The 26183-nt window shown below is 34.6% G+C and overlaps 1 protein-coding gene across 4 annotated transcripts in view; it reads left to right on the top strand.

The window, feature by feature from the left end:
- The window catches only part of SPATA5 (spermatogenesis associated 5), a 325613-nt gene that overhangs the window by 62499 nt on the left and 236931 nt on the right, over window positions 1-26183 (top strand). For all 4 annotated transcript variants that reach the window (XM_032858133.1, XM_032858124.1, XM_032858150.1 and 1 more), the window contains exons 11-13: window positions 3914-4123; window positions 20994-21047; window positions 23140-23219. In XM_032858133.1, the coding sequence (XP_032714024.1) occupies window positions 3914-4123; window positions 20994-21047; window positions 23140-23219 (344 nt within the window). The remainder of the gene's footprint in view (window positions 1-3913; window positions 4124-20993; window positions 21048-23139; window positions 23220-26183) is intronic.

Here is a 26183-nt window from a genome sequence, read left to right as displayed (position 1 = left end):
TGAAGCAAGAGCTCTCTCTCAGCAGAGAGGTAGGGTACAAGGCTGTTTCAAGATTGTTTCAAGGTTGTTTCACTTTTCTTTTGCTGCAGCTTTCAGATTAATGGGCCAACTCCTCAGCACAGACTACTGGGTCCATACAGTGGCATCTGTGTTTTGGCCTCTTCCATGCCGATGAACACGCAGTTTTCCTATTAAAAGCATCCTAATTTCACTTGGAGGATAAGCCCTCTCCAACTCTGGTTTAGTTGCCTCTGTTTGCTTGTACTCCCTGATCCTTATTAACTACAGACATCATCTTTTAGCACATGGATTTCTTTGTGTTTATATTGGTGATTTCCATGTGTGGTTCATGGAAGTACTTAATATCTGATATTAAGTTATTTTAAAAAACTCTTTTTTCAAGACTCTTTAAAAGACTGATTTAAAACTAAACACACACAAATGTATTGAAAATCAAATTTTATTGTAATGAAGTTTTGCCGGGTTTAGTTTCATAAAAACCTGAGAAAAAACACTCCCTGGCATTTATAGGCATATAATTGAATTTTTATAAAATGTTATTGATTAGGAAAGTCATTCTGGATTAACCTTTAAGAAAATTTTATCTGTGTATGTGTACTTATTTAAATTAGCTTGAGTAAGTGTTCTGCTATAAGGCTACATTACTTAAAGTAAAACTCGGCACCTGGTTGGCTCAGTTGGTTAAGCATCTGACTCTTGATTTCGACTCAGGTCATTATCTCAAGGTTGTGAGATCAAGCCCTGAGTTGGGCTTACATGCTGGGTGTGGAGCCTGCTTAAGATTCTCTCTCTCCCCCTTCCCATTTCCTCTCTTTTTCACTCCCTCTTTCTTAAAAAAAAAAAAAAAAAAAAAAAAAAAAAAAACCTCAAACATGCTCCAAGACATGGAAAGTCTGCTCCTAGTGGAGCACATTGACAATGTGCTGTTCTCATTGTACAGGTATAATAATTGCATAGTAACAGTTGAATGGGGATCATGCAAGATGATTATTTTAATTTTCACAAGTTTAAGGAGTGCTCCTTTACTTCTACATTTCTGGTAGTTATTATAAATATAGCTTTTATACATTATATATAACATGTATATACTGTCTGTATGTGCTCCTGTGTGTTTGTGGTTTGTGTGTACGTATATTCCACTGCTGAAAGGCATAAAAACAAAAACTGATCTGATTAAACCACTCAATTCAGTAACCTTGTTGCTGTATCTATTGACCACTGTTTCTTAAATACTCTGTACTTACTGATCTATTTAGTTTTTGATAGTTGATGACTATCCTCCTTAACACTCTTTTACCAGAATGTTTCTTTTTTTTTTTTTTTAAGATTTTTAAAATGTATTTATTTGACAGAGATCACAAGTAGGCAGAGAGGCAGGCATAGGTGGGGAGGGGAAGCAGGCTCCCTGCTGAGCAGAGAGCCCAATGTGGGGCTTGATTCCAGGACCCTGGGATCATGACCTGAGCCGAAGGCAGAGGCTTAACCAACTGAGCCACCCAGGTGTCCCCATCCTACTTTAAAAAGATTCAGTGGCAAATTTAAAAATTGATAAAATGTGTGTGTGGGGGGTGTGTGTGTGTGTGTGTGTGTGTGTGTATGTAGAGAGAAAGCGAGAGCATGCACTAAAGCATATGGCAAATATTAAAAATTGGCAAATTTTGGCAAAGAGTATATATACACATATGGTATTGATTTTTCAATTTCTGTGTATGCTGAAATTTTTCAAAATTTAATTCAAAAAGCAAAATAAAAATCAGAGACACCAGAAAGCAGAAACAGCAACTACCCCTCACTACAACTCACTACATTTTGAGTTAGTATGACAATTCACTACACTTTTAGGCAGGCCTGGTTTTAACAGTAACAGTTACGTAAAAAGTCACGTTGATCCTGTATTTTTAGGACCATAAGCTTATGTGGATTGATCTCAAGTTTAATTTTAGCTTTATTAGTTGGTGAAATCAGAAATCAGGGGAAAAAAAGGCAAAATAAAACCCAAGGCTGATGATACTAAGGGAAACTTATACACATATCATTCATGCTACTAAAATAGATAAAGCAGTTGGGATAGCAAACTGACATCATGCATCAAGAGACCTAAAAACGTTCATGCCTCTTAATCCAGTAATCTTACTTTTTAAAAATAAATTCTAAGAAAACAATTTAGAAAAGAATAACTAAATCTGATCCCAGGATTGTGGTTGGTAATATAGCATTCTTTGGTTCTGTGGACAAAAAAACGAAAACAACAGCAAAGTATCCCCTCTCTAAAACCCGCAAGTTCTTTAAAAACAACAACAACAAAAAAACCTTTTCCTGATATTAACAAACAAAAACTTTCTCTTTTTTGGGTTTGTGAATTGTTTGTTTTTCTGAGCTTTTCTTCCTCTTTTTTTCCCCCTGGCCTCTGGAATGCAGGTGGTGCCCAGCGATCTGCCCCTCACCCACATTTCTCCTCTCCTGGTGGCAGTTTTTATGCAGATCTCTGAAATTGAAATTCCAGTCCTGTCTTCTTACCAGAGCTCCATTTATGATGCTTACAATCCAACTGCTCCCTTTTTGTCTCTTGAATATCCTGCTCTATGTTTCAACTCTTTATATCCAGAAATAAAAATCTATCTTCTATATTTCCCCCTTAAAGTTATTTTTTATTCATATTCTGTCAACTCATCTTGAAATCTTCAGCTTGAAATTCTCCCTCTTTCTTACTCTAACCTCAGAACCCTCATGCGGTGGGCTTGTAGTATCACTCTGGTGTGTCTTCACTCTGCATGTGGTTACCCTCGTTTCAGTTTGTTTTTTTATTCGAAGAATGTTTGTGATAGGTCCTTAATTGATCTCCCTGCATTCTCTCTCCTCTCTAGAGGAATCTTGTCAGAGAAGTCTTCCTAAAGCACAGATCAGACCATATCACTTTCCAGATTACAAATCTTCAAGAGGTTGAAGAGAGGTTGAAGAGAGGTTCTTGAACTCCATCATCTGGTCTTCAGAGTCCTCCACTACATAGTTTCAACTTACTTTCCTTTTTAAATTTTTCTCCCTCATATCTTTTTTCTCTTACTCCTTCATACTTTTCTCTGAGCCTTTTGTAATTTTCTGGCCTCTACCCGACCGTTGCCCTATTTTCACATTTCCAGATCTCATCCGTGCTTTAGAAGCTGACTTTCAGATTTGCCTTCCAGCTGGAAGTAATCTTTTCTTCCTGGGAACTCCCAAAAGCTTTTTCTGTGTCTTTGTTACTGTGCTTAGCATCCTTTCCATTGTACTGTGATTATTTATGTACACATTACTGGTAAGGTTGTTAAGTTCTGTAAAGCTTGTACTCATGTCTTATTTTTCTATTCCTATGTCTGATATGTAGTTCTTAATGGATATTTACTAAGTAAACAGCATGTAAAGAGTTGTCTTATTTTAGTAGGTGTTTCTTTGTTGAGAAAAAGGAACAAAATTTTGAGGATACTTCTTGAATATGTCAAAGATGGAAAAAATCATATGTTCCCTAAGGACCTACAGAAATATTTTTGGAAGTAATACATAATGCAAATAAATTTGCCCAAAAGATATATGTAGCTGAGACCTTGGATCACTAATTCAGGCCATTTGCAGACAGATGAAACTTAATTTTTTAAGCCATCTAGAATAGAAGATAGACTTCACAGTTTGTTCAGTCATTTAAATAGTTACTGATACAAGCAGAAACTTTTTTCTTTAGTATTTCTGTAATATATAGCTCACATTTCATGTACTGTAATTTACTTCTTGATAGAACTTTTAAAGGATCTTCTAAATTCTTAAATGGCTCTAGTCCCCCTCTTGCACTTTTTATTGATTCTTTTTTTCCTCTCTGTTTCTCCTGGCAAAACTTACATTTAGATAATGCTCTGTTTTACAGGTATCATGGTCAGATATAGGAGGACTGGAAAATATCAAACTGAAATTGAAACAGGCTGTGGAGTGGCCCTTGAAACACCCAGAGTCTTTCATTCGAATGGGCATTCAGCCACCTAAAGGTGTTCTTCTGTATGGACCACCTGGATGCTCGAAAACAATGATTGCAAAAGCTTTGGCCAATGAGAGTGGCCTGAATTTTCTGGCTATAAAGGTAAGGTGTTAAATTTTTTAATTGCCACTTTCTCGTTCCAGCCCCACTAACACCCATCATCTGATTCTTACCCTTAGAAAAACATGAAAAGGCATCTTAAGGAGTAGCTGATTTTTTTTTCTTTGAGGTTGATGGCAATATAATATAAGGGGATGAGCTCTAAATAAACTAGTGCTTGTAATCAGCAAAAATGCTGGACTATAGAAGACTACATTATTTAGTTTTGTGATTCTCAATATTTCTTATATCCATGTATAATAGGAACCAGTCTTGTTTAGTTCCTGTTTTTAATTGTGCTAATAATCTCTTTTGCTTAGTTAAGACTTAATTATAAATATGAGGCGGATTTAATATTTATATAAAGTTTTTCAAAGAAATTAAATAATTTATATGGTAAAACTAAATTCCTTAAAACATGTTTCTAGTCAAGGAATATCTGTACAAGTTTTATATTCTGAAATACACACATATGTTATTTGTTCATTGCCCTACCCCATTATTTGGGGTAGATAATCTTACTTGACATGTAGTTTTTTTGACTTTAGGCCTAAATTTTTTTTTTTAAGGTTTATTTATTTATTTTAGAGAGAGAGAGCATGTGGACAGGTGGAGGGGCAGAGGGAGAGAGAATCCTCAAGCAGACTCCCCCACTGAGTGTGGAGCCCAACATGGTCCATCCTAAGACCCTGAGATCATGACCTGAGCTGAAATCAGGAGTTGGATGCTTAACCAACTGAGCCATCCAGCCACCCCAGGGCCAGATATTAATTTTCTAATTAATTTTTATGCAATATGGTCATCTACCCAGTTACTAAATATACATATATAAAACCTTAAATCCATTAGTGGAATGGACTTTATCATAAAAATATGACTTCAGTCTGTTAAATATCAAATTCATTTCAGAAAAAGCACATGATAAAAGGCTCTGTTTTGGTAGTGTCAGGGATTTTTTCCATAATAAAATATGTTTTCTATCTTAGAACACTGAATGAAATCCTTAGCAAATTGAAAGCATAAAATTTATTTCAGTGTAGAGTCAACTTTTTACTTAAATTTTCTTTTTGGAATAATGTTTAGATATGTTTAGGCTTTTTAAGAATCAGTATCTTCACAATCACTAATGTTTGCATATTTGATATTATCTTGTGAAATATATTAAATACTGAAGATAGAGTCAAAGACCATTTTCACTATGATCACTTAAACTGAATCACAACCACAGTTTTAAAGTTTGCAGCTTTAAATGTTGGGGTAATGAGTGATTTTGAAATTTCAGAGGCATCTTGATTTCTCTTTGTTCCCTGTTCTCTATGTCATAGTAATGGACATAGCTGTTTTACTGGAACTTCCTACTCATTTTACTGTCATCTCCCACTTTTCTATGCCTACCTTGTTGCGTATTCCACAGTAGTATATTCATAACCCTTGAATTTTTTTTTTTTTTTCTGTCTGCTGGATATCTGAAACTTATTATTTACACTGGAATCTCAAAGAGGAGCACATGTATTTTCCTATGAACTAGTATCTCATTCTTATGTAATCTAAGATAACTGTTCCAGATGTTACCAGGACTACTTTCTGGCATATTTTAGGATTACTTAGAAATACATTTATCACTGTTTTTGAGTATGAAACATTTCAGAACTTTAGGCGGTTCTACTTTTTTCACTGTGAGAAAATGTGCAAAGATTCTTTGAAAGGTTTATCTTGCACACTCTTCATGTAAAATAGCAATGCTTATGTTAACTTATTTGAGCTTTTTCACTAAACTCATGTTCATTTTTCTTTTAGGTCATACACACACAAAGGATAAGTGATGTTAAGAAATTTTTTTATTCAATTGAGTTCATACTTGCTTAGTATCCTACTTTACTAGTTTTTATTTAAGGTGGATTTTTATTCACTGTACATTTTAATATAGTTTGGCAGTGTTATTCAATTTTTTAAACTGGCTGGAGATTATATTTAATAAACAATGAACATTCATTCTACTATTTTTTAAGTTTTCCTACATGTTTAAAAATCTCCAAAATAAAGAGTTGGGAACATGAAATAATTTGTTTTTCTCTGCATTTTCATCAGTTTTTTCATCTTGTCTCATCATTGCTTATTAGAAGGGTTTAAAGTAGCTATGTCATATAGCTTATGTATGAAGAAATGAAGTCAAAGAAGTTGGGAATTTATAATATATTCTTCCTAGTTTTGTGTTGTTGTTGTTGTTGTTGTTGTTGTTGTTGTTGTTTTCTATGAAGAAAAGTTGGATTTTGGTTGCAACATATGTGTTTCTTTTCCCAGGGATTTAAGTGTTAAGTTTGAGCTTTTGAAATCACAAGTCTGCCAGAGAAATGTAGATAGTGCAATTTTCTAGCTTATTGGAAAATACAAGTATCCTACATGTATTGAAAGGAAAAATTCCCTAACCTTTTTTACAGTTGTAATTACCTTTAATTCCCAAAATAAAGAATTTAAAGATTTGAAACATTTCTTTCTCTGAGTTTATGAAAGAACCATTTGCAATCCCCTCTGCATCTTTTCTAAACAGTGATTAAAAGATGTATACTTAGAGTTTAGACTTCACCTTGGCTTATGTGGACTCTTAATATCCTTTGGCACCTGTATGTGTTTTTGTGTAGACTGTAGCACTTGACATATGCTTAAATTTAGTTTGTCATCTGTGTCAATTATGTCAAAATATTTTCCAGTTGAAATTTCCTTTCTGCTTCTCTCTTGCTTTTGTCTGGAGTGCTGCAATAGATTAATTACCCTAGGGTAGTTGGGCTGCTTTACCTTGTGAAGAACTGTTAACTGATTCTGGAAGAAGGGTGGTTAGGCATTTGACAAGGATTCTGAGCAAGTCCTTTAGTAGCTGTTATTGGTGAGTACTAGAATGTAATGAGCTTAGGGTATGCTTGACTTTTTTGGGGAAATTTTCTTCTGTTACTTGTCTCAAAGAGGAATTCTATAAAATACATCCCATTTTCAGGAAACTGATTTATTCAAAGCATGCACGATTCTAAGTACTTACTGTTCTTTATTCAACTAGATCTACTGTTCTATTATCAAAGGTACAAAATAATTTGAATTTGGTAAGTTCCAAGTTTATCTTTAAGCTTTTGTTTTAAAATTTTGTGGGGTAGTCTATAAATCATAGAGTTTCCATTTTGCAGATACTGTGTGGAAAACTGCATAGAGACACCTCTTTATATACTTAATGCTTTAAGTTTAGTTTCTAGGATTGCAAATGAGGATAATAGTGTTTAAGATAGTGAAATAACTTTTCCAAGGTTGGAGTTGTGGAGATGAAACTGAAATTTGGTCTCAGGACTTTCTGAGTGTAGAGTCTAGCTGTGAACCACTGCATTATACAGTCTTTTATTCCTTTTATTCCCCTCCCCCCTTCTTTAATTTAATTTAATGTCCAGTCCTTTTTTTCGCTAATTACACCATGATACTGGAGAAAGTAGTTCAGGCAGTTTCTATAGGACAGGTTCAGAGAAGTGGAAAGATGTTTCTGGGACAGTTAAAAAAAAAAAAAGATTTGTTTCTGTAGGACAAAGAAAACTGAGAAAAATAACATGGCTTTGGGGTAGGAGTTGGTGAAATTAATAAGAAAGAATAATCATTGCCAAAGAAACAGGAACCTGATGAATAAGATGGAAGTATATGGAAGGAGACTAGTGGTTGAATAAGGTGGAGCTTGAAATTTACCTATTACTATATAATTTGTGATCTTGAAATTATGTCACAATGAAAAGAGTACTAAACCAGGATTCAGATAGCTTTGGTTTGATTCTTAATCCTTGGACTTTTAGCTCTGTAGACTTAAATAAGTTCTCTTGGTCTCAGTTTTTTTTGTTTTTTTAATCTGTATAAGCTCTTTGAGAGGATTAGTATATTAAGAAGTAACTGAAAAAGTTTTGAAAGGCGTAACTACTCAATTCTTTAAGTGCAGGCTGCGTACAGTTAGGACTTCCTGTCAAAGAGTTCAATATGAAAAGGGGATAGGGGAAGAGTTACTTACTTGACAGTGTAGAAACTGGCACACACTACCTCAGCCAGGTGGTCAAGGTTAACATATTCAGTGATTAGTCATGTTGATGGTGTATACCTTTGTATGATGTGACAAGAATGGCATTTTATTTTTGGGGTCTTCCTCTATAAGACTCATAATCTGTCTGACCATGAGAAAAGCTTCAGGCAAAACCAAATTGAAGGCATTCTATAAAATATCTGACCATACTCCTGAAACTGCCAACGCCATCAAAAAGAAGGAAAGTCTGAGAAACTCACGGCAAAGAGGAGCCCAAGGAGACATGACAGCTAAATATAATGTTACAGTGGTTCTCTGGATGAGATCCTAGAACAGAAAAAGGACATTAGATAAAAACTAATCTGAATAAACTATGGATTTTCATGAGTCAGTATTGATACATTATTATTAGTTGATTATAACAAATGTACCATTCCAATATATGATGTTAATAACTGGGGAAACTTAAGTGTGCAGTGGGGGTTGCAAGGTGGTATAGGAACTCAGTACTATCTTAATTCTTCTGGAAATCTTAAGCTTTACCAGAAGAGGTCTGTTAATTAAATAAAAGAGTTTTAAGGTCAGTATCACGGATCCAGACATAGTACAGACATTTAATGAATGTAACTGAAGTTAAAAAGCCTGGCGCATAGCTCTGTACTACATTGTATGGGAAGAGTGGAATGTATGGAAGGAGAAAAGCCATGGGGGAGATTGCCAATTCCTTGGGTGAGGGCTTTGGGGGAGACCTTCTTTCCTATTCATCATCCTGCTGCTCATGGTGATAATGGAAAGTTCCTGGGAAAAGAAAGCCCTGAGAGGAAATTGGCTGGGGAATCTGGGATTAGGGCTTCCTTGAGCTTGCCTGTTTCACTGCAGTTCTCAGTTGAAGCCTATAAAGGAGTGTGTTGGTTCTGGCCCCAGACCCTATCATTATAAAGAATACTTTCTTTTAGTGTTTTGGTTAGTTTTTCTTTCACCTCGGATACAGCTTCTAATTTAGTCTCACCAGGAACTATGTCCAGATTCATGTCTTTTGTGGACCCTAACTCATTATTCTCCTTCTATAGGTTTATTGCCATTTGGGCTCATCTACAGTCTGAAACCTTTTGAGTTTCTATTTAATTTCCTTTCAGGCTTTTTTTTTTAAAAAAAAACTTTAATAATTCCCTTGACTTCTCCAAATAGTGTTGTCTCATGTGCCCCATATGCTTAAATTGGCAGTTATTAGTATCATTATTAAATATATATACTTAGTTTTATCACTGTTTGAATGGCTATTAGGGAATAACTAATGGTAATTGATTATTAGGACAATAGGATGATGTGCCATTATGTAGAAGTTAGATTGGATTTATTTAACTTTGGCATTATTTGTGCAATATATAAGCTGACATGTTAAAGTTGAAATATCATATGTTATAACTTAATGTTAACATTATTTTGAGTTGGGCTTGTATCAGTCAATAAAAGTGCTATGTAAAAAAGATTGTATAACATTTGGCTAAAAGCAAAAAATGATAATAATATGAACTATAATAACAAAACTTTCAACATTTGGAGTCTTAGAAGACTTAGATTTAAAAAGAGAAGAATGCCTTCAGACGTCTAAGAAGTTTACTTAATAATAGAAAATTTTATTGTTGGATTCATTTAACTTTTTATTCATGGAATCCAGCTGAGAGAGATTAGTCATTTTTTCCTTCTTTTAAATCTCTTGAATAAAATTTAATTAAAGAAATATTAAAATTTCATGTCTATAATGCTTTGAAAACTATTTGTAAATGTTTTATAATTGTAGCAGTTATGTAACTCAGATTATTAAGCTCCTTCTTTATGTTCTATATTCTCTGTTTCTGTACATGGTAAATAAAGATGCATTAGATGGGCTCCTCGCTATCTGTCAACTCATAATTTAGTCAGACATTTGATTAAAGAAGTGATATAATGAAATGGGTAATATTTAGAATCTTGATGATTAAATGTATGTGAGAAATGAAAAAGGGAGAAGTCAGAGGTGATTAAAATTTTCACTGTCAATGACTGGTAGATGGAAGTACCTGACTCTTGAAAAAGTTAGCATGTGAGGAAGAAAGGCAGATTAGAGGTAGGAGAACAGATACCAGACTAGGATTTAGACATGTGGAGTTTGAAATGCCTGTGGAACAACATGGCAGATAATACGTAAAAGGCCATTTTTAGTATGGGTTTGCAGCTCAAGAGAATGGTCATTTCTAGTAATAAAAACATGGAAGCTGAAACCCATTGTTTGCAGTTCTGCATATTAGTCAGTAAAGGAGTTAGAGAGTGACCAGAGTGGTCAGCAGTAATGTAAGGGGATTCTGTGGGCATGTCTACATTTAGACTTTATAGCCAGCCAAATTGTAGGCAGCATGGTGCTGCTGTGTAAATTCTGAAGTGTGTCATTTTTGTTTCCTGAAACAATAAGTTGTGGGGAAGGTTTATGTTGTACTTTTTTTGAGAGGAATGACTTGAATTCTGTTCCCTTCTCTGCTAGCCCCTCTTGCTTTTTAGGGTTTTTACTTACCAAGGTAAGGTATTTCTTGCCTTGTACTTAATGCCTGTTTTCAAGCCCTTTGAAGTACTTTCCCAAAATGGCCTTCTGTATGTGCCGATGTCGTACTTTTTATTAATTTTCAAGATCCTTTACTCACATTACATATATGTAATTCTATCTCATGCGAGTTTGGGTTTTTATGAGTATATTCCATAGCATTTAACCATAGTTAACACTTAGGTTAACTAGCCTTCCCTAGACATTTTAGAACTTATAAAAACTTGGTTTGAATTGTAATAGCCAAAAGCAACAGGCAGGTGTCAGACACATTTAAAAAGCCCTTGGGAAACTGGAAAAAATCCAGTACTGATTAAAGGGGCAAAATTGCCTCGCAATTTTGCATGAGGTGTAAGTATTGAGTTTGTGACTGATAGGTTATAAAATCATGAAACAAAAAAAGATAAGTCAGATTTAGTTCTCACTGGATTAATAGCACAGCTGGAAAAATCTTTACATGAATTTATGTTATTTTTGTTTTGAAAAATTGAACACTTGAAATATTAACCATGGAAACATGGAAAATAACATTACTGCAAAATAAGCCTACTTATGATACTTTATTTATTTTTGGTAGTTTTTCTTGATCACCCTTATGAGTGAAGCACATTGTCTGGGCAGGTGAAATGTGACAGGGCTAACATACCACAGTTATTTGGTAATTAAAATTGGAAAAGAAATAACTTTATCTAGTCCATCTATTTTATGGGTTTATGTATTACTTTTTTAGAGTTAAAAAACTCATGAGCAAATGTGGCACTTATAAACCATACTATTTATACCTAACCCTTATTATATTTTGATGTAAATGGTCTCTTGTTTATAATAGAAATCAATAAAATTTTTATTTTCAAATTAACCCATGTTCACAGCTATTTATTGAGGATTATACTTTGCGCTTGTCACTTGCTCTGCTCCCACAAAGACCTTTGAATTTGAATTGCTAGTACCATGCAAAATCTTTTTTTTTTTTTTAAGATTTTATTTATTTGACAGAGATAGTGCGCATGCTCGCACACACAAGCAGGGGGAATGGCCAGCAGAGGGAGGGGGAATGGCCAGCAGAGGGAGAGGGAAGGGAGAAGCAGGTACTCCTCGCTGAGCAAGGAGCCTGATGCACAGCTTGATTCCAGAACCCTGGGATCCTATGACCTGAGCCAAAGGCAGATGCTTAACCGACTGAGCCATCCAGGTGCCCCAACATGTAAACTCTTAAAAGCACATTTCCTTTTTATTTATTTATTTACTTGTTTGTTTGTTTTGGACCCGCTTGGAACAAATGGAACACATCATAGTTTTTAGAAAGAGTAATTGTCTAGGAACCAAAATCCTGCATTTTTCTCATTTTTTCTGCCATTTAACTCTTTTAGGCTTTTGGCATTTCATTCAACTTCTTCACACTTTGTTTTCCTCAGGTTTTAAATGAAGTAGGTTACACTAAATGACTCCTAAAGCCCTCCCACTAACATTCTGAGTATGTTTAACATAGTGCTTATATTCTAATCTGTTGCTTGTCCTTTATTCCTGTTGATTGCTAAACTTTTAGGGCCTTTCCTCTAATTGTCAGGTATGTTGGTTAAGAGACTTGCATGCCAGTTCTGCCATTTATTAAGCTGTGTGACTTTTCATAAATCACTTAAACTTTTTTCACTTCACATTTTTTTTCTGTAAAGTTATGATAATAAGAATATCCATCTCGGGACTGTTGTAAGCAGTGGAGAATAATACATATGAAACATTTAGCAAGATTTCATGAAATTAGTTGACACTAGTTGCTGCTTTCTTCTGTTTTTAAGAATTGCATATGTAGGGGCACCTGGGTGGCTCAGTGGGTTAAGCCTCTGCCTTTGGCTCAGGTCATGATCCCGGGGTCCTGGGATCGAGCCCCGCATCGGGCTCTCTGCTCGGCGGGGAGCCTGCTTCCTCCTCTCTCTCTGCCTACTTGTGATCTCTGTCTGTCAAATAAATAAATAAAATCTTTAAAAAAAATTGCATATGTATTTGGTTTCAAATAGAACAAAAAATATAACATCATAGCTTATGATTCCTTGTTTCCCGTTAGAATAAAATGTAATACATGTCTTGAAAGCTGAATTTAATCTTTTGCAACTCGTTGTACCAGAAAACAGTGATTTTTGGCTGTTTGAACTTTAAGCTCAAAATAAACCTTCCTTGGTTTTGAAATTGCTTTGACTTCTTATAAAATTCTGGACCCATGTAACATATCAGTGTAGCTACTGGGTTGCATTTTGTAGGCCAGTCATCTAGGTAAGATTTGTCAGAATGGTGGTCTCTGCAACATCATATGTTCTCTAAGGGCCCTATGGAAGTCTTTTTTTTTTTTTTAAGGTTTCTTATTTATTAGAGAGAGAGTGCGTACGCGCTAGAGAGAGAGAGCAGGGTTCAGGGAGGGAGAGGGAAAGGAGACTCCCTGCTGAGCAGGGAGTCCGAATAGGGGCTAGATCCCAGGTCCCTGGGATCATGACCTGAGCCAAAGGCATCTCCTTAACTGACTGAGCCACCCAGGCTCCCCTCCTGCAGAAGTCTTTTTTATTACTGCTATCACTTATTAGTAATACTTGAATTATTCCAACCCATATTTTCTTATAGTGCAAAATTCTTAGGTTAGATTTTCAAATCTTTTTTTTTCTTTTTCTTTTGTTTTTTGAAGGAAAAGAAACATTGTTTCTTATTTACAGGTTTCCTATAGCTAAACTCTATTTAGTAGAGGAATGACTCTTTACTGGTTGAGGTTATATGCCATATTTTCACATTTCAAAAAAATATCAAGTCTGTTTGCCTAAACATCGTATATTTAAAACATTAATTTTTCTGTTATTGGTAGCAGGATATTGATATTGTATTCTCAGAGATCATGAAATGATCATAATCTTGTACATTTCAACACGGATGTTCAAGTCATCTTTTTTAGATAATCTGTGGAGAACAATAATCATTTCTCCCGATTCTCTAGTAACTTTCCTTCAGTTAAGCCAGATAATTAAAAAGCAGTATATATGCAGTGTATATACTGCCTGAATATAAAGTTATGTCTTCACTGGGTTACTATTTTATGTCAAGCCCTTGACTTTTATGGAGAGTTGCTGTAAGAATAATAACAATAATTCAGATCCGTCATGATAGTAATTACATTAAAAACAACAGTGACATCAGCAATTTCCTTTCTGATTATTATCAGGGCACACTTGCTTAATTAATTACCCTAAATAGAATAACATTCTACATATTTCTCACCCTGCCCTCACTCTACCTTCTCTGACCTCCTCCCTGACAATAACCCATTTTCCTAATTATCGAAGGTTTGTTTTATTGAGTGGGTCCTGATTCTTGCTTTGTTGTTCACTGTCTTAACTGTTTGTCCACAGTCTTCTTTGGGTAAAAGGGTAATGTATCATATTGCAAATGAATAGCACCTACTTTATTTATTTGACTGTCTATATTATGAACCGGCAGACATTGTTTTGCCCTGTAGCACAGGAATAAAAATGATCAGGCGAGGTGAAACCATGCAAAAATGATTCATGGGGAAAATTACAACTGTTCTACGATCTTTAAAAAGTTGGCAAAACATTAAGGACTCTCTTACTCTTGGTTGTAAATAATATATAAGCATTTTGGCTACGTAACAACAGCTTTCTTGCTGGTCTCCTTAGTATAGCCATTCATTTACACTCTGATGATATAAAACTCCATTTTAGGACATTGCAATTTATTTACTCATTTATTTACTTGAAGTATTCTTGGCAAAAATGTTATACTAGTTTCAAGTGCACAGCATATTGTTTCAACAATTCTGTACATTACTCAGTGCTCACCACAACAAGTGTAGTCACCATCTGTCACCGTACCATGTTATTACAGTATTGACTATATTCTCTATGCTGTACTTTTTATCTCCATGACTTATTTTATAATTGGAAGTTTATACCTCTTTAGCTATTTCACCCATTTTTATACTTATGAATTCCAGGCTTAGGATTTATTTTTGGTTGCAAACAACGCTTCTGTAATATTCTTGTATATGTCCCCTTTGGTGTATGCATAAGAGTTTCTCTATGGTATATATACCTAGAAGTTATTGTCATTGGGCATGAACATCTTAAACATACTAGGTATTTTGAAATTCTTTTTTAAAGTATCATTAATTTTTTTCCTTAATGTTTTGATCAGTTTTCTTAATATTTTTAAGGCCAGGTTTTTTAGTCACCAGTAATGTCATTGATATTTTTGGTGACTTTTTGATCTTGTTGACAGAAATGAACTATTTCAAATTGTGTGAGGTTAATCTAGATAAGGAGTCAGCAAATTACACAGCCTTTGGGTCAAATCCAGCCTGCAGCTTGTTTTAATCTAACCCTCTAGTTAAGTATGAATTTTACATTTTTAATGGGATGTTAAAAAAGAGAAATATGTGACACAAGCCATTTGTGGCCCATAGAGTGTAAAATATTTACTGTCTGGCTCTTTATATTTTTTCTTCTCAATTCCACAGTACTCAGGAAAATGCCTTCAGGTTTATTTATCTCACTGATGACTATAAGTGTAAATTTTGTGTTCCTATTACATGGTCTAATGTGTGTCTTAAAAACAAGCTTGTAAAATTGATTTGATATGAAGCCATTGCTATTCAAAATCCTTTAAAAGGGGAGAACACTCTGCTTCAGCATAAGTAACATTTCATCCTTTGTCTTCATTGAAAATAAATCTGTTTTGGATTGCATTATTTAAGAAATTAAGATAATTAAATCATTGGTGATGAGATTAGAGTCATGAAGTCTCTCTGTAGTGTTTTTGGGGAAACAAGCTCAAAAACAGTTTCATTATGTAAACATGATTGCTTGGAGACAGTGTAGGTACCAATGTATAGACAGTTGGCGTACTAGTTATAAAGTGTAGTCATCACAAGGACTGTCCCAAGCAAGTTTTCTTAAAAATGTGTTTGCTTACCGACGGTTTATGTGTTTCCTGGTTGTTGGTAGATTTCAGTCACAGATGTAGAAGTACCCTAAATGTTACATAATATTTCATAATATGTCATAATTACGTTTTTAATACATCTGCCCCCCAAATACCCTCAAGTATTAATTTTTTAGATTATGTATAATCTATTACTTTCAGATTATTTTGAAAAGATTATTTTTAAAGAAAAGAGGAAAACAGGCATAAGAAATAGATGAGAGGCTTTATGTTTTGTTTTTTAGGGAAAACTTTATTAATGTTATAGAAAATTTACTAATTCATCATCTTGGATTAATTAAAAAAATCAGGCAGAAAGATAAAACTGCTTCTCTTATTACTTAAGGATTTCTATGTTGATGCTATCAAATAACTCCTCTTAAGTGAACATGACTAAAGGCAGTATTCTTGGAGCAGCTGGATTTTGTTAGCCTGAATGTTGACTCTTCCTATTCTTTTCTTATTCTTATCTTTGACTGTTCCATCCTGATCCCCCTGTGTTCTAATGCACTCATTTGTTGCCATTCTATCATACTTGAATATTTTTGAAGCACCTATTGTGGAGGTAGTATATAAAAAAAAGTATTAAATATTGTCTCCTTTTTATCAGACATATTTATAATTTGCCTTTTAATGCAAATTTGTCTGTTTTTCCCATCTTTCCCCCCCCCATCTTCTGTCTTCTTTTGGAATAGTTGAGTATGTTTTGGTATCCTGTCTTATCTCCCCTGTTTTCTTAATAGCTAAACCTCTTTTATTTTTTAAAAAATACTGTCTCTAGGTTTATACAAATTTAATTTATAGTGTACCTCTCAGTACTATATTACTTTATGTTATAAGATTCTTACAATTTACTTTCCTTTGTGCTATACTCTATATTTTATCTCAACATATGTATAAACCCCAAAGTATATTATTATTTTTGCTTTAGATGTTCAGTTGTCTTTTTAAGAAATTAATGAAAAATATTTAGCCATATAGTACCATTTCTGACACTTTTCATTTCCTTGTACTTAATACAGATTCCCTCCTGGCTTTTTTTTTTTTTTTAAGAAAGGGGAGAGAAAAAGATGGGGGGAGGGGAAAATGGAGAAGGAGAAAGAGAATCGTAAGTAGGCTCCACACCTAGCACAAAGCCCAACGAGGGGCTCAGTCTCACAATCCTGAGATCACGACCTGAGCTAAAATCAGGAGTCCGAAGCTTAACCAGACTGAGCAACCCAGGTGTCCCGCCCTTCTGGCTTTAGAACTTCCTTTAACTAAGTTTTTGTAGTGGAGATTTGTTGGTGATACTTTCCCTTAGTTTCTGTTTATCTGATACAGTCTTTTGTTTGCTTGCACTGTTTAAGGATATGCTATTCTAGCTTGATGGTTGTTTTTTGCAATACTTTTGTTCTAATGTCACCTGGCTCATAAGGTTTTGGATGAGAAGTCAGTGCTGATTCTTTTTGTTTGCTTGCATGTTAGGTATCTTTTTGTTCTCCACCTTCTTTGAAGTTTGTATCTTTTTTGCTGGTTTCCAACAACTTGGTCTCGATGTGCTTGGTATGATTTTTTTTTTTCCTCCCATCATATTTGGGGTTTGTTGAGCTTTTTAGATCTTAGGTATCATTGATTTTATCAAATTTATATATATTTCTGTTTTTCTCCTTATGCTTTTTTCTGGATCTCTAATTATACATATTTTAAGTCTTTGGATATTGTTATATAGATCCCTGAAGTCTCATCATTTTTATTAAAACTTTTTTGCCTCAATTTGAGTAGTTGCTCTGTCTTCAGGTTTACTGACTGTTTCACTACAGTGACTATTATATTTATAATACCTGTTTTTAAGACATTGTGTGCTAATTTAATAATTTCTGTTCTTTCTGGGTCTGTGTATATCAAATCGTTTTTACTTATCTCACTGTAATAGTTCTGTTTGTGGATCAAGTGTTTTTTCTTCTATTTTTATGAACTGTCTAAACTTCATAGAAAGATTGCAGGAGTAGTCAGAATTTTTTTTCCTTAAAGCATTTGAGAATAAGTTGCTGCTGTATGCTCTATCACCCTGAATACTTTAGAGTATATATCTATAAAAAATACATTCTGTCATGTAACCATAGTACAACCATCATGTTAGAAAAGAACATTATTATTACCATTTAAGTTTTGTCACTTGTCCCAGTACTGTCCTTTATGACAAAATGATCTGGTCCATAATCATGTGCTGTATTTAACTGTCATGTCTCTTAAGTGTTCTTCGTTTGGGAATGGGTCCTCACTTCTTCTTTTACTTCTGTGACCTTGACGTTTTTGAACATTATAGGTCAGTTATTGTGTAAAATATCTCTCAGTTTGGGTTTTTTTGATATTTACTCATGATTAGATTCAGATTTTTCAGCGAAACAATGCTGTGTTCTTCTCATTGTGTCCTGTCAGGTGATACTTAATTTTAAATAGTCTCATTGCTACTGATGCTAACTTCGATGATGGTTGTGTCTGCCAAGCTTTGCCATTGTAAAATTACTGTTATCCCCATGAAGTTAATATTGCTCTGTGGGTAGTTACTTTGAGACTGTATAACTAACTTGTTCCTTAACATAATGTTAACAGCAGGTTTCCATCTCTTTGAGCACTTTCTTACTATCTAGGCAGTAAGATTTCCAGACTCATTTTGTACATCACCTATCCCAGCCTTGGAATCTGCCATTTCTTTAAGAGGCCCTGATACCTTTATGATGGAGAATTTGGAATCCAAGTTTTTAGAATTTAAAAGCCATGCTCTGGGTGCTAGATGTGCTTATTATTATTGGGATATGGCACCTCTCAGGTTCTCTGAGGGAACAGAGCTCAGAAATATGAATGTGTTTGTATATATGGGCACACACATGGGTATATATATTTGCACACACTTTTTTATATTTACTTACCTAAATATATTGAAAGTCTTGGATTTATACTGATAATTTCAATTTCAGTTCAGTACAGTAGAATTCATTCTCATTTTCTTTATTTTCATATTACAACTCCTCTAATAGTGAGGAACCTGGCTACTATTACCCTTAATTATTTATTTGATCAGTCCTTCTAAATATAATTCCCCTTTACTGCCTCTGCCCCTTTTCTTCCTGAACAAACATACTCCTCATCTGTCAGGGTGATGCCACCATCTTCCTTTCCCACCTCTCTCCACCTCTTGTAGCACCCTCCTCATCCCACTGACTTCAGTGATCTTTGCTGTGCTGCTCTTCCCCACGTGTACTTTTCTTACTCCACTAGGGCCCTGGTACCCAGTGTAAGACCATCTTGTCACCTCAGTGCTTTCCTTATCCTATTCTGCCCCTCCATGTTCTTGCTTGACATCTTCCATACTGTACACCTCGCCACGTCCTACGCTTCCAGGAGGATACCTGTCTTACCCACTGGGGCTACATACAATATTCTGTATAACATTGCACCGGGATGCCTTCTCATGTGGACACTTTCCTCAATTCACTTTGCTTTAGTACTCCATGCTGTTCTGCTCCCTTGTATGGGAACTCTCCATCTCAATTCTTATCCAAACCCTATAGGAATGTCCTCCTCATTCCACTGAGACTGTGACACCTCATTTTGAGCCACCTTCCCAGGGTGAAGTTCTCCTTACCCTCTTGATCTCTAATACCTCATGTTAGGTGGCTGCCACCACTACCCCTGTGCTGATTTCTGCTTGTTCATCTGCGTTCCTTCCAACCCCCCTCCAGCCAGAGGAGATAACTCCCTTAGAACAAAGTCTCAGGACCACCAACACTGGTGACCCTCATCAGTCAGAGCATCACACCATGACAATGACAATGATTCTTGTCACCTTCTAAGTGTCCATTCATTCAGCCTCTCTCTGAATCTCCCTTCAGATATCTGCCACTTAGCACTTCATCCAACTGATAGAAAATCTCTTTTCCTTTCCTGTGTCCAGGTATTTTAGAAGGGGTACCAATGGTGAAACGTGTGCCCTTCTAGTAATAAAGTTCTACAGACTTTCACTAACTGGCCATCAACAGGAGAATCCCTATAAAAGTGGCTCATCTCCAAGTGATACACTGCATATCACTGATTCAAAGATGCACACTTTTTTGTTTGTTCTTGGGGTTTTTTTGACATTTAGTGTTTTTGAGTGTTAACATTTTTTCTTTCTTAAATATCTAAAGTATCATATATTGTGTGAAAAACAATAGGCTTTCTTTTTTTTATTGCACACCTATCTACTGTCTAATGGCACATAATCATCACATCACGAAAGTCATGGGATATTGAAAACAAAACAAGGGGTGCCTGTGTGGTTCTTTCAGATGAACACCTGACTCTTGAATTCAGCTCAGGTCATAATCTTAGGGTTGTGAGATTGAACCCTGTGTTGGGCTCACACATTGGGCATGGAGTCTGCTTAAGATTCTCTTTCTCCTTCTCCCTCTTCCTCTGCCTGTGCCTTACCCCCCCAAATTAAAAAAAAAAAAATTAAAAATAAAAACAAAACAAAAAACCCTGCTGTCCTGAGAACTACAACTATTCCCTTCAAATGTTGGTATAAAGTTTGTCCTATAATGCTAAGTGTCTTTCTCAGCTGTGGGAAGTTTCTCTCACCGTACTCATTTAAATCAGCTGAGAAGAGCATGTTTGGCCCTGCAGATTCTTATAGTCAGTGTCTATCTACATGGCCAAGTCAAGTGAGAGCAGAGTGTCCAAGAGTGGCATTTATATAGGAAACACTCAGGGACTATAAAATAATATCACGGATAACATGACTTCCATTCCATTCTCAGGAATTATTATGGAGCCCTAAGAAGAATAGCCCTGAGGTCTTGTTTCTTGCCAGAGAAGGATATTGATCTAGTGGACCGGGATCCAAAATGACATGTAGACCTACTCAGAACCAGCCACTGGTTAGATCTGGGAATACATGGATGATATCTCTTTGTTGGTCTTCCAAATTAGACTGTTCTATCTTCAATACCTAGCACCAAGCCTGGTCTATAGTAAAAATACGCTTTGACGGGTAGATAAAGTAGAAGTTAAAATATTATGTTTAGTCACAGCCTTTCCTTTATATTGATGTGTAGTTTTTGAAATATAGAATGGCTTTAATTTTTGAGACAGAAGTAACACCCAATGAAAATAAGTATGCTAAGGGAACAAATTTAGTTGAGAGCAGATATTTATTTTTTCCTCTTTTTTTTTTCTTTTAAGTATTCATTTTATCTTTCATCAAAAGACATACATGTGGTTACATGTAAAGGACATTGAACAGTTGTTTTCTTTTCATGCAGGGGCCTGAATTAATGAATAAATATGTTGGTGAATCTGAAAGAGCGGTTAGAGAGGTAAGATGATTATATCCTGAAGTGGAACTCTATGTAGGGGAATCATCCTTTTGTCCTTCTGTATGGTTTCCATTTTGTTTTGGATTGTAGATGCTGAAATTTCCAAATCCAAATTCTAGTGGTATATTTGTCATTCAGGCAAGCATTATTTTATTATTTAAAAATGCAATTTCAATCATCTACAATACTTCATCTTTATCTTTAAACATCATAATACTATGAACATTTAGTTTTACCAAATAAAGATTTTAACAACTGCCCTCATTTCATTAAAAAAAAAAATACTCCTGTACTTACAAGGAATGTTTGATCTCAGAATGAGATTTAAATCCTTTAAATTATGTAATCCTTTAAATTGAATAAGCTTAGTATATGAAAATTTCACAGTACTGTCCTTATTTTAATTATTTTACCTTTGCCTGGTGACTTAGATAATGCATCCCCCCCCTTTTTTTGAGTATGATTCCATGTATGTGCAATGTTCAGAATAGGCAGATGTATATATGTAGGAAGTAGCTTAGCCCTATGTATATATTTTTAAATCTTAAAAATACCTCCACACATACTTACAATGTTTAAATGTTACATTTCTAAGTTCTTATAAAAATCCATGTACATAACAGCAGCATATTATATACTATATTCAAAGATTTTTACTAAGTATTGTAGCTCTGTCAAATAATATAGGTAAAAGAGTTAAGCGTTATTGTGCTATATAATAAATGTCAATATAGTTAGTATGTAATACTTGAAAAGGATATAAAATTTTTTGTGATTTTACCATCACATTTTAGTACAGTATATGGTGTATAGATAGTGTATTATATTTAATTAAGGACTAAATGAATAAAAATATAAATACACAGAATGGAAAAAAAGAACCTTAAAACCATTGAAATATTTAAATCATCTTTTCCCCTAACTCAAAGAATTTGGTGCTGTAACTGTAAATATTACCTCAATTATGATGCATCCCCCTTCTAAGATTTAAAGCCAGTGCCTAATTGATAGGCCACTCACCCAAATTGCGGAAGCTGCACAACCGATAAATTTATGCAAAATCAGGGCACTTGGAGTCGGGTAACTATAGGAATTTGACCACAAGTCTTGGCTTTCCTAAGCATAGGTTGGCCTGCCTCACACAGACACCCTGTATCCTTACAGAAGCTAAACAAGGATGAGAATACACAAACAGCAATGGAATGGATGGCCTCCATTTGTGAATACCTGGGTACCAACCCAAGAAAATTAGAGATTGGAATACTTGGTTTTTCATCTAAGAAAAAATCTTAAGTTACTTTTTGTCCTTTTTCTTTTTTCTTGAAAATGTAGACAGTGGTAATTGTAGGAAACATTAAAACAACAACAGTATCATCATTGATTAAAATAAGAAAAAGGCAATATTTATTAATATTAATGTTTTATTTTTATGGTCATGATCCTTGTGACCAGAAGATGGGGGCCTAGATTACAGATAACACATATTTGGATTTCTTTCTGCCTGTGCTGACTTTTTCTAGCCCGTTTCCACATTTTTTGCCCTCATGACTGGCTAGCTGGCCAGTCCCTCTTGTTGGTAGTGTTTGACTTCTGGTCTTATCAGTCTGTGCTCTTCCATGGTTTGGTCATTTTTCTTGTCCTGGTTTTATGTCAGCCATTATTTTTCTGCACGGTCTTCAGAGAAATGAGTAAGGAGGGTGGCTTTTGGGTTTGTGGGTATTTTATATGCTAAGCTATAACTGATTTTACATGTTTATGGTTTTTCTTTTAAACATGTGCTTATGATTATTAATAATAACTGTCATTTACTGAGCTCTTACTGTATTCCTGGCACTGTGCTAAATGCTTTGCATTCTTTTTTTAAACTGAATTCTTAAAAATAATCTTCTGAGGCAAATATTTATCATTATCTCCATTTTCTAGATGTGGAAATTGAAGTTTAGAGAAGTAAAGTTACCAGCTGACGGTCATGATTGGGCTGGTTGACTTGCACATAATAGATTTATTTCCTAACATAGTTTTCGAACTAAAGCCAACTGCAAAATTTTCTAAAGTTTGCTATCTTTAGCTAATGTGGCACTCTTTTCACCAGATCTTCCGAAAAGCGAGAGCAGTGGCCCCGTCCATTATTTTCTTTGATGAACTTGATGCCTTAGCAGTTGAAAGGGGCAGGTAAGAAATATTTAAAAGGACTGCTATTAAATATTGGCAATTACATTGTAAAGTAAATTAACACTTCATATATAGATTTTATTTATTAATACATTTAGACTAAATGAAAACATTTTTTTTAAATTCATGTAGTTTTTTTCTCTTATACCCAACTATTTCATGTTATCACTTTATAATACTTCCATATACTTTTTTTTTTTAAGCACTGATATCCATTTGGGACATTTGAGTTAATTTTTATAGCTTATTTTTTATAGTCTTTACATTATTTACCCTAGTACTGCCAGTCAAACTTTGGGTTTTTATATGCATATGATAAAAACTGTAAACAAAACTCCATTAAGGATAATTATACAATACAGTAAAACCAATTGTAGTAAAAGGTGTTATTTTATAGATTTTAGTATTCTCTGGATTATGTTTCCTAAATAGAGTTATAGTAGAATAAAAATTAATATTAATTGTTTTGTTCCTGAATCTCAAGCAATAAAGATTATTTATATCATTTCAAACAGATGTGTGTGTGTGTGTGTGTGTGTGTATGTGTACAGATATATATGTGTGTGTATGGGTATGTGTGCATGTATCTTAACTGTTTACAAGTATGATTTTTTTCCTCTACAAATGTTTAGAAGTCCTTTTAAAGATTGTATATTACAAGTACTTCATGTGGAGAATGTTAATTTGTATGCTTTGTGTGTACCTTCTTGATCTATATATTGATTAGAAAAGTTTTGCTTGGGATCCCTGGGTGGCTTAGTCAATGAAGCATCTGCCTCAAGTCATGAACCTGGGGTCCTGGGATGGAGCTCTACGTCGGGCTCCCTGCTCATTGTGGAGTCCGCTTCTCCCTCTGTCTGCTGCTCCCCCGCTTGTGTGCTCTCTCTCTCCCTGACATATACATAAATAAAATCTTTAAAAAAAAAAAAAGTTTTGCTGATAATAATTACAGTGATGGTAGATGGCACCTTTTAGGTCCCCAGTGTTAAAGTCTGTAACAGACATTGGTGCTCTTTTCTTTCCTGGGTAAAGCTGCCTCATCAGATGAGAATATGAACTATCATGAGGAGACTATTATTGGGTAGTAGTCTGCCCTGCTCTTCACTCTACCCATTGGATAACCTATAAATACCTACTGGTCTTTTTACTTTATGAGTTGAAGTACTTAGACTGTCTTATTACTTCTGAGGTGAAGTGTCATAAAAGGTTACAAGTAGCTCAAGTTCACCTAACTACAAGAGAAGAAAAAGAAATAAGAGAAGTTTGCTGAAGCAGTGTGACCTGCCACATTTGTGTGATATCAGAGACATTTTTGGAGCCTAAAAAGGAACAGGGTGGGATACATTGTTAAATATGAACCAGATGTGAGGTAGTATATATAGCAGAGTTCTCATAAAATGCTTTTGAAATAAAAAGGTGTGAGAAACCAGACAAGGCACTTGATAGGAATATCCAGTTTTTGTGGGCAATTTGGCCCAGTAGAAATTTGCAAATATTTTAGAGATGCTAGTGATTTGCAGCCTCCAGATATCATTTCCCCTAATAGTCTTCATCATATTGTGTATTGTGTACCTCCCTCCTTCAGTGGCTTATTCAAACCAAGGTCAAATAAATTCTGTGGTGTTTCCTTTGTATAGAAAAATTTTTGGTCATGTTCATTGATGTTTCAGAAAACAACAATAAGTGGTACCTGGGTGGCTCAGTTAAATGTCTTAACTCTTGATCTCAGCTCTGGTCTTGATCTCAGGGTCATGAGTTCAAGCTCCTCATTGGGCTCCATACTGAGTATGGAGCCTACTGAAAAAAAAAAAAAATAGAAAGAAAGAAAACAACAAAACAACAATGAAGCTGATTAAAACAAAACAAAAAACATAATGCTAATGGTCCAAAGTAGAGACTTCTAGGTGGTTATATCTTAGGTGCACCAAGTTTTACGTAGATTATTTTTGATAGCCATAAGAATCTCAAAGAGTGATACTCTGTTTTCTCTTGTTTATTTGTTTTTTCTTTCTGTATTTGTTTTTTAAAATTGTGTTATGGCCAGCATTGCCTAGAAAATAATTGTTTTATCTAATAAGAATGCGGGCACCTAAAAACCAAAATATGTAAAACCTCCACATAAATATTTTTGTTCTTTAGCTACTTGAATTGGACAGTTCCTAGAAATTGAAAAAACAGTTATTGATATATACCAAAACTATAAAATTTCCAAGATACTAAAACAATTTTATGCATTGTTAAGGTAATAGAAAACATGGAAAAATTTAAAATTCCATAAACTAGTAGGCATTTCTACATAATATTGGGCTATAGAATAGTTATTGCTTTAATTTGTTAATTGTTTTTATGTTTTCTATGATAACATTCAGGTCAAACTCATATGACTAGTTCAAAAATAATAGTGCATAAAAAGACTGTTTCTTCTTATCAAGACTTTAATTTCTAAACTTAAAATGTTTAACAAATTGAGCAGGGAATTATTATATATTCTAGTCCCTATTATCTTTTGTTTGTTAAATCAATTATTTTGACTGTTTGAAGTTACTCAAATTAGCCATGGAACTGAGGTTTGCAGCCAGGAAGCACATTGTAAATAGAACATGGGTATATTATTTGCTTAGCTTTAGAAATATTTGTGCTTTCAGAACGAGAGATTTTTTTTTTTTCATGCTTATTAAAGTATCTAATTCCAACCACTATTTTCTCCTCCTCCCTGTCCCATTTAAATTTCTCTGGGGTTTGAAAAATAAATAAGCCTGGTGTTTACTTCTTTTTTTCTGAATACCATTTAAATTATGGGTGTTCTGAATTCATATTGTGAGTTAGAGAAAATGTTATAAGGTTCCCTTTATGAAGTGCTTTAATGATCTAAGATTTGGGAAAATTGAAAATGCTGTTAAAGTAGCAGAGCTCTTTGGAAAAGAGGTATTATATCAGAGAGTAAAGCACTGAGATAGGGAGGAG

Source organism: Lontra canadensis, unplaced genomic scaffold (genome assembly GCF_010015895.1).
Source record: "Lontra canadensis isolate GAN:19392208 unplaced genomic scaffold, GSC_riverotter_1.0 scaffold1, whole genome shotgun sequence".
In the NCBI taxonomy this organism is placed as follows: domain Eukaryota; kingdom Metazoa; phylum Chordata; class Mammalia; order Carnivora; family Mustelidae; genus Lontra; species Lontra canadensis.
The sequence above is the reverse complement of the archived record's forward strand: the minus strand, read 5'-3'. Positions and strand labels throughout refer to the sequence as shown.